Here is a 9,320-nt window from a genome sequence, read left to right on the forward strand (position 1 = left end):
CACCACCACCACCACCACCACCACCATTTCCTCTCACCAAATCACTTTAACCCCCCAAATTTTCCCCTTAAAAATCCAATCTTTACCCTCAAAAACCCCAAATTTTCCTCATAAAAATCCCATCTTTCTCCTCTCTAGCATCACATTCCCTCACCCACCCCCACCACCACCACCATTTCCACTCAAAAACCCCAATTTTCCCCCTTTTTGTTAAAAAAATCCGATCTTTACTCTCCAAAACCCAATTTTTCCTCGTAAAAATCCAATCTTTGTTGTTGTTCATCATCATCATCTCCTCCTCCTCCTCCTCCAATTCATGTCGGATTCGGACCTCTCGCGGCGCACCGTCATCTTCGGCCTCCGCCTCTGGGTCGTCATCGGCATCCTCGCCGGCGCCGCCTTCGTCCTCCTCCTCTTCCTCCTCTCCCTCTACTTCACCTCCAAGCGCCGCCCCCGCCCCACCACACCGCCACCACCAACCTCCTCGCTCGCCGTCGCCGCGACCGTCTACACCCCCGACCGGCGCCCCGCCCTCCTCCCCCCTCCTCCGCGCCCCGGCAAACCCCTCCCAAACAACCCGCCCAACACCCTCTCGGAATCACACCAAGGACCCCTCCCCCTGTTCCCCCTCCCCTCCCCTCCCCCCCTCTCTCCTGCCTCGCCACCGCAGGTGGCTGCGCCGCCGCCCGCCGCAGTCCTCCGCCGCGCCGCCGCTCTGCCGGAGAGGCCGACCCTTCGTGGCGGGCAGCGCCGACCACTTGGCGACCCCAGAGGTGTCGCACTTGGCGGTGGGCCATTGGTACACTCTCCGAGAGCTCGGAGACGCCACGAAGCACGTTTCTCCGATGAGAACGTGATGGAGAGAAGGGAGGTAACGGGAATCGTCTACCACGGCATTTTGGAGGATAACACCCAGATCGCCGTGAAAAATTTGCTCAATAATAGGTCGAATTTTTCGCTCTTTGTTGCGCATGTTAGGTGTTTGATGATTTTACTCAGAGAATGTAGTTATGAATGATAATGTGATGTTGTTAGCGCATGTTATGTGTTCGATCACTTTTCTCCACAATGAAATTACCCAGAAAAATAAAATAAAAAAATGAGTTGTCGATGGCGATTGTATCATAAAACAATTGCGTGGGATTACAACAGGTATTGTTACTAGTGTTTTGATTTGAATTATATTAGCTCATTATATTGGGGATTTTGTTAAATTTAATGCCGATTCCGCTAAACTTAATCGCCACAGATCAGCGCAACATATGTTTCATTATTATATGGTATGATGCTTGTTTCAATGTTGTTAATGCGATGATGTGATGATCTTCTTTTTTTTCAGGGGCCAAGCGGAGAAGGAATTCAAGGTCGAAGTGGAAGCAATTGGGCGTGTTCGGCACAAGAATTTAGTGAGATTGTTAGGTTATTGTGCGGAGGGTTCTCACAGGTACTACTACATTTTACTTGGATATTCTTATTTAAATAGATCCATTGTTTACAACATACATATATTTGAGCTTGTACTTCTATGTTTGCGAAACAACCGATTTCTCCAAAAGCTTAAGGTTCTTGAGAATGATATTTTGACATATTACATAGAACGCTCCTTCTCGTGTCTTCGCTCAGGACTTGCGAATAGATTGTGGGGTTTTATCTTTTTTTTTTCTTGGGTTAAATTCTAGATGCATCTTGAGACTTTGAATTGACGGGCTAAACATCTTTTGATATGAAATGGCGGATGAATTTGGTGAGACTTGAACTCAGGATCTCCTGCTTATATGGAACACAATGTTCTCTGAGGCTGCGTTTGGTAACAGAATAACTAAGGGATAAAATTTTATCCTATGTAATCTGCTAAACACAGCTAAATTCGACAGGGATAGTTTCTAGTCAAAACAACTTATTCCGGGTTATTCTGGAATAACCCGTTAAGAGCTATTCATTCTCCATGCCACACTTTACTCTACTCTCACCTACCGCTTCACCTCGTTCTTCGCACCACACCTTTTTCACTATTCTCCACTATTCTTAAGAAAATAACCAAACATAATTTTGATTATCGTAGGGAATAAGAAAATGTCAAACCAAACACAACATGCCTTCTTTCCCTCTCTATCCTAGAATTTTAAGTTATTCTAAGAATAAAAATATATATCCCTTCCGAGATGGTCCCATTACCAAACGCTCCGTAAAAGCTTAAACTGGTAGAGCACAGTGTTTTGTTATCTTATATTTGATGATACACATATAATGAGAATGCTTTTCAACTAATGTTGCAACTCTACTTTCGTAGGATGCTAGTTTATGAATATGTCGATAATGGGAACTTGGAACAATGGCTTCATGGCGACGTTGGACCCACGAGCCCTCTCACGTGGGATATCCGCATGAACATCATACTTGGAACAGCTAAAGGGTATCTTCGCTTTCGATGCCTATAATTCACCATTTTTAACACATTTGTGCTCAAATGTTTGGATAATCCCTTACTCCCTGTACTTTCTTGCTTATAGACGAGAAAGTTCGAGGCCCATAGAGTGTTTATGTTAAATGTTTGGGGGCGAGGTTGCAATACCAGGGCAGTACAGAGATTATCCATGCATTTTACGCTTTTATCTTTACGATTTATCAACGCACGGCAATATAATGCAGGCTGATGTACTTGCATGAGGGTCTTGAACCTAAGGTAGTTCACCGCGACGTTAAGTCGAGCAACATCTTGCTCGATAAGCAGTGGAATCCTAAGCTGTCGGATTTCGGGCTCGCGAAGTTACTCGGATCGGAGAGGAGCTATGTTACGACTCGTGTGATGGGAACATTTGGGTTAGCTTTCGTTTTATTAGTTTACTCGACTTCATAAAGAAAGAATAATAATAATAATAACCAAAGCAAGAACTGAGGGAAGAATATATTCTTGTTCTTTTTTTTTTTTGTAGTTATGTAGCTCCTGAATATGCCGGCACGGGTATGTTGAACGAGACGAGCGACATTTATAGCTTTGGAATTCTTATTATGGAGATAATATCGGGTAGGATCCCGGTTGACTATAACCGGCCTCCAGGAGAGGTTAGTATTGGATAATTTTGCTTACAAAAAAATAAAATGTCTCGAGTCTAGACCTTACCTGAACTACAGTAAAACACGTATACGATGTTTAAACATTTTAATTTCATTACCTAAACTTAGAGTGCGACTTCATTTAACTAACCTCTCGGTTGGAACTTAATGCAAGGATTTAAGCGTCGTGGCAATGTGTGTCGATCACAAAAATACCTGCATATGGACATATTATAAATATTTTTTGGCATCAGTATATTCTAATTGCTTGTTATATATCTTTATCAAATCTTTTGCACTTTATTGAGATAACTACTTACTAATTTCAAAGAAAAGAGGATGCTGAGCCGTGCTATTGGCACGGAAATCGTATCGTACTGATATCTTATCGACACGGTATGGTACGGTGGCCATAGCTTTTTTGAAGAAACAACCAAATTCTGTAAGTTTGGTAGTTGAATCAAAATTTGTGAAAGTTCAAGTACCCATTTCAGAAAGCACCCTAGTTTGCTTATAATGTATACATAGTATGCGAGCTTACAACGAGCCTTTAGTAATTCTTAAGGCGAGTTTTGCAGGTCAATTTGGTGGAGTGGTTGAAGATAATGGTCAGTAATAGAAATTCCGAGGGTGTTTTGGATCCAAAAATGCCCGAAAAACCTTCTTCAAGGGCATTGAAGAAGGCTCTTTTGGTAGCACTAAGGTGTGTCGATCCCGACTCGCAAAAGAGGCCGAAGATTGGGCATGTGATTCACATGCTCGAAGTCGACGACTTCCCTTACCGAGATGTAAGTCACAAACTCGTCACGATTTATCCAAGAAAATGTATAATATGCTGATATTGCAATTACTGTAAGTTTTAATGTCCTTGAAAACAGAGTTAGAAAAGTCATTTAGTAAGGAAAAGTCATGTGTTGATGAAATAAGATGGGATAGTCGAAGAAGTTCTCAAAAGAGTTTTCATACGTACGTGTCAATTATTATGTGACCGAACAACTTAAACGATGAATTTTCCAACTCATTTCATTTTCTACGCTGTTAGAGACACGTGAGAGCGAATGAATTTGCATGCTACCAAACCATATATGTCGACGGTAAGCATATAGTACCATCAGACGAACTGTCTCTTTCGTCTATTTTTTACTTTAATGAATTGAATTTCTTTTTGACTATTCTTGAGAGTTAATATCATGTAGGGAGAAAGATCGTAAGTGTTATTAATTGATTTGATAAGTTGAAATGTCATTATCAACTTTTGACGACAGTAAGAAAGAAGCTTCAAATTGGAGCTTTTGTATACGTGGCTCAGAAGCTCATTTTAGCTTCCGATTGTCGCAAACCACTATAACTTTTGTACAGAACACTTTGTTTCTAGAAGCTTCTATTTTGTGTAGTAGCAAAGTTGCTCGAGAAAGCGAGTCAAAATAAAGCTTTTTTCTGTTTCGTTTCCTTCATTTAGAAATAGTGGCTGTTTTCTTATCCCTAACTGAATGTGTGTTTTATTAGGAGCGTCGAACTGCGCGAGTTCCAGGGCAACCGAGATTGCCGGAAAAACCAGGGAATGAAGCAGATGATAAAACCGAGAACTAAAAAAGTGCGTGTTAGGATGCGCGGTCTTGTTGAAGACAACAACAAGTTCAGCTACGCGAATCGCAGAGATTCAACTTCTCCAAAATCGACCCCTCATCGGTTTTTTCTAAAACAAGAGAAAATACGAAAGTTTCGCGTCCCGAAATCGACAATGCAAACTCAGGAAGATACTAACTAAGTGGCTTTTTATTTTTATTTTTTTGGTCTAAGATCTTGTAAATTTGCTGCTTCTTGTTTTATATATATAGTTTTGTGATCATCTAAACTGTATTTGTATTTATTATATTTTATTTTTCATCCTGATCTTGTTAAGAGATATGTGTATGATAAAGCTATTCATTTTCTCTTTTTATTCTTGGGTTACTCTTGGAATATTATTATTTGTTTTTGTTCCATTAGTTCCATTGATTAGTGAAAAATTAGCTGCATATTTGAGATTATTGTTTGTTCAATATCATATTTTATTTGAATTAATATCATATTTTTCTTAACACAAATTTGTTGACTTAATTTCCACTATTTGCTGCTCCATTTAATATTTTCTTTATTAGTTGAGAAAGATTTATGTTATTAATTAATTAACATTATTTTGCAGTTCTTTAGATAACTCTATATCTAAAATGTAATTTATTCCCTTTAGTATATCACTTATTTTACTTAACTCCTTGGATGAAAAAAAATGCGCACATAACCCTGAAAATTTGCATTATTAGTACTTAACTCTTTGGATTTAAAAAAAAGGGACAATTGCTTATATACTCTTGAAAAATATTTATCACTCTTAGAAGATAAATATTGAAAATATTTTTTTTACGTTTCAATTTATTTCAATTATGTCCTCGGAGTTAAATTCTTAACAATAGCTGTTATATGTATGAAATTACTATTTTGCCCTTTGAAATATATCCTTTCGTCATTATCGACCTTTTTTATTTGCCTTTAAGTTAGGGGTACAAAAAGTATTTTAATTTTTAGTCTTTTCAAATATACCTTTTTGTCATCACTAACATTTCTTATTTACCCTTAAATTAAGGGTAAAAGAGAATTTTTTTTTTTTTAACTCTAATAGATATTTAACTCGAGTGGTAACAGTAGGGATATTTAAGAATAATGAAGGAACATACGAGGGATATATTGAAAGAAAAAAAAGTAAGAGTAAATGAGATATTTTCAAAATTTTGAGGGATATATAAGCAATTATCCCTAAAAAAATGTACGTAAAAAATGGAGAGATATTTGGTTATTTTATTATATTTTTTAAATACTGTAATCTAGCAAAATATTTTTGATCTTTTGAAAAGAGCTAAGTATATATATATATTTGCTTCTTGGGGAATAAAGTGTGATATGCGATATATTGAGGGGGTTATCTGTATTTTACCCCAACTTTATTAAAGCAATAAGTTTAATAATTATTGAAAATTATTTAAGATTTGAGAATTCTGGTAGTTCAATTTATCTGAATCAGACAAATTAATTTCCCAGCAATTTAAGATTTGAGAATTCTGGTAGTTCAATGTATTTCGGTTAATTGCTTTTTTTTTTTTTTAACTTAATAATTGAGTAGAATTAGGGACCATAACATCATTTTAGCAGCATAAATTTTTTTTAAATTTTATTTCGGTTCCAAATAAATGACCATAAGAAAATATGACAAGTATAATATCGTAAAATTCGCTTTTTTACTTTTCCTCTATTATTTTCAAAAATCTACATTTTATTTCCTCAAAATTTCAAGTTTATGAATTTCGCCCTCCGTTAAGGTGCTATCACTATTTCGTCTGTTTCTTATAATTTATACTGAAAATGCAAACTACAAAAATAAGTAAAAATTATTTTTTTTCTTATAGAACAAGTAAGAATAATTTTGTTATTTCGTTCCTCTCCAATAATATTATAACTATCACGCCCCAGGCCCTAGCCAAAGGATCTTAGGACATGTTTGTTTCACCGTAAGTGAACTTTGGGTTGAAGTGAACTTTGAGTTGAACTAGAGTTCAGATGAAAATTACTTCACTTCCGCTGTTTGTTTCTAGCTGTGGAAGTGAAGTTCTGCTAGTTCTGTTGTTTGTTTGGTAATAAATAGATGACGTAGAAAGTGTAGTTCTCTACTTCCGCTGTTTGTTTCACCGAAAATTATTTAATCCGTACACTCCCGGTAAACTTACCTCCTAATAAGTGATATTACTTTTTATTTTGTAACTTAGTAAATAATAAATTATAATAAATAAAAAATAATATAATTATATATATAATTATAAAATAAAATTTAAAAAAATTATATTAATTATTTTTGCATATAATTTATAATAATGCAACAAATAAAATTCTAAATTAAAAAATTATTAACATTTAAATTATATATTATATAGGACAAGTGTTTAAAAAGTGAAAAAAAAAGTAACAATACAAACGAGACCTGATTTGTTTGTCTAACATCAATTGAAAACAGAGACCCCCTGAAAACATGAATAGAAGTGACACCAAACATATAGTAAGAATAACAACAATGCTGCCAGATACCGCGCCAAATAATACACAACGAACCAAATTTCATCATATTTTAGAAATGCAATCTAAATAAAAAAAAATTAATCACTTCCACAATTAAACATATTTAGATGAAATAAAGCTAGCATAACTCAAGGTAATCACACCCAAAATAACAAAATATATTGTGCATACCAATATCACAACCAAAATAACAATATCACAACCAAATTGTATGGTTACATCTATACCAACTTACATCACAAGCACTATCATAGTTAAAGGTTAAATCCAAAAGATAATAGATATATGTTTAATACATAACCATACTAATATAATAACAGAACTTGAATTAGTTATGGCATGACATATATCAAAGAAATCTACTAAGATCACTAAAATGTGTAGTTACGTAGTGTTCAAACCAACTACGCCGCATATCAAGATCCTTCGTCATGAATACTCTTGCTTGCATCTCACTTTGACAAAGGTATTCAAAAACAGTCTCATAAATCTCGCTTTTATTAATGGGAGCAAAAAATTACTTCACTGCAGTAAATCAAAAAAATTAAAAAGTGCAGTAAACAATAAAATAAAAAAGCACAGTAAATAAAAAAAAAAGAAAAGATTTATTTGCAAACCTTATCACTGACGATACGGAAGAAGATCAATGGAACACGAGATCTGCGAGATCTGAGATGGAAAATGATGGTTGGTGAGAGAGATCAGGGAAGGATTAAAGAATCAAAACATGAAAAAAAAAGAAAAGAAGAAGATGATGAATAATATAACTTGCACCGCCAATGGAGAATCGGGCTTCGGAATGATCGAGGTCGAAGAAGATGGAGGAGCGTGCTTGGGAGAGAGAGATGGGCTTCTTTTTTTTTTTTAGGTATGTAGAGAAAAAGGGAGGGGTGAACGTGGAGACGTGAGGGGAAAGAAGAGGGGGAGAGTAACCCTAATGTTATCAGTGTAATTAAAGTTCCCAAACTATTTCCCTTCACCTCACCAAAATTGACTTCGCCTTCTGGGAGGGCGAAGTCAATTTCGGAATTTTGGATGAAGTGAATTTTCGACCGTAATAATATTACGGTGAACCAAACAGCGAAAGTGATTAGTTTTCACCGAAAACTACTTCCCCCCTCCCCATTTACGGTGAAACAAACATGCCCTTAGTGTGCGAATAGATCTGCCATATGTACAAGGACGTATCCCGCACATATTAGGTGTCTAAAACAACCTGTACGTTAAATAACAAAGCCCTAGAAATCTATAACTAATAAATATCAGAGTCAATAAACAAACAACTATATAGGTATAGCAATCACTATAAGGTGTATATCCACAATCATATATCCATACATTTTTCAAAAGTACAATATAAAAAAATCTGGCCTCGCTAATCCAAATGTACAGCATGCTATACTCCAAAACTAGCCAACTGGGAGTCCTCCTCCATGCCGTACAACCTGGATAGGAGATGTTATCTACATCGGAATCCCCTTACCTCGGTCAGAAGCAGGTGCTAAGGCTATGAACTAACAAAACAACCAAATAGAGGGCGTGGTACTGCTGAACAGTAGTTCCCAATTAGTACCACCGACGACAACGACGACCTACACCACTAGATCTATTAGAGGGAATATAGAGAATAAGTTGAATACAATAAGAAAAAACTAAGCGAAAATAATGCCACCTATCATGCCTCTACAATAAATACCAAAAAGCTGTAAACAGCTATCTCATGCATCAACTAAATAAAGTATGCAATATAACCTAATCATAGACCGACCGACTCAATAGTTTGGTCAAGCACGTGCCGCCTCGTGTCCAGCAACCACCATCGCCTCCTCAACCAGACCTGAACTTCATGGCTTTTCCATCTAACTAACGTAATAACCGCCATGCTTCTCGTCCTTTATTGACCCCCCTCGCTCCTAGTTGCCGCCATCAACCACCTTTATCATCGCGCTTTCCCCTTTAAAGCCTGTTTCATCTTCCTCTTCGCAATGTTATTGGCCTCCTACATTTTGCCGACTCTATCAACCTCTTCCTCTATTTTCTGCTTCATGCTACACCTTAGCTCCATCTCTGCTCGCTAAAGCTCTAGAGATCTTTGTCGCTGTCACCTCCTGATTCGCTGAACCTGCATTTTCCCATGCACCACCTCCTAATCCTTGATGAAT

At 36.8% G+C, this 9,320-nt stretch overlaps 1 protein-coding gene across 1 annotated transcript; it reads left to right on the forward strand.

Annotated features, from left to right (window-relative positions):
* Positions 882 to 5,037, forward strand: LOC109725893 (probable serine/threonine-protein kinase At1g01540; the record flags this gene model as incomplete). The annotated part of the gene is given in 7 exon segments (XM_020255290.1): positions 882 to 945; positions 1,340 to 1,444; positions 2,291 to 2,413; positions 2,650 to 2,820; positions 2,934 to 3,063; positions 3,633 to 3,842; positions 4,561 to 5,037. Coding segments are annotated over 5 exon segments (717 nt in total). The 3' UTR covers positions 4,645 to 5,037.

Source organism: Ananas comosus, linkage group 20, assembly GCF_001540865.1.
Source record: "Ananas comosus cultivar F153 linkage group 20, ASM154086v1, whole genome shotgun sequence".
Lineage (NCBI taxonomy): Eukaryota > Viridiplantae > Streptophyta > Magnoliopsida > Poales > Bromeliaceae > Ananas > Ananas comosus.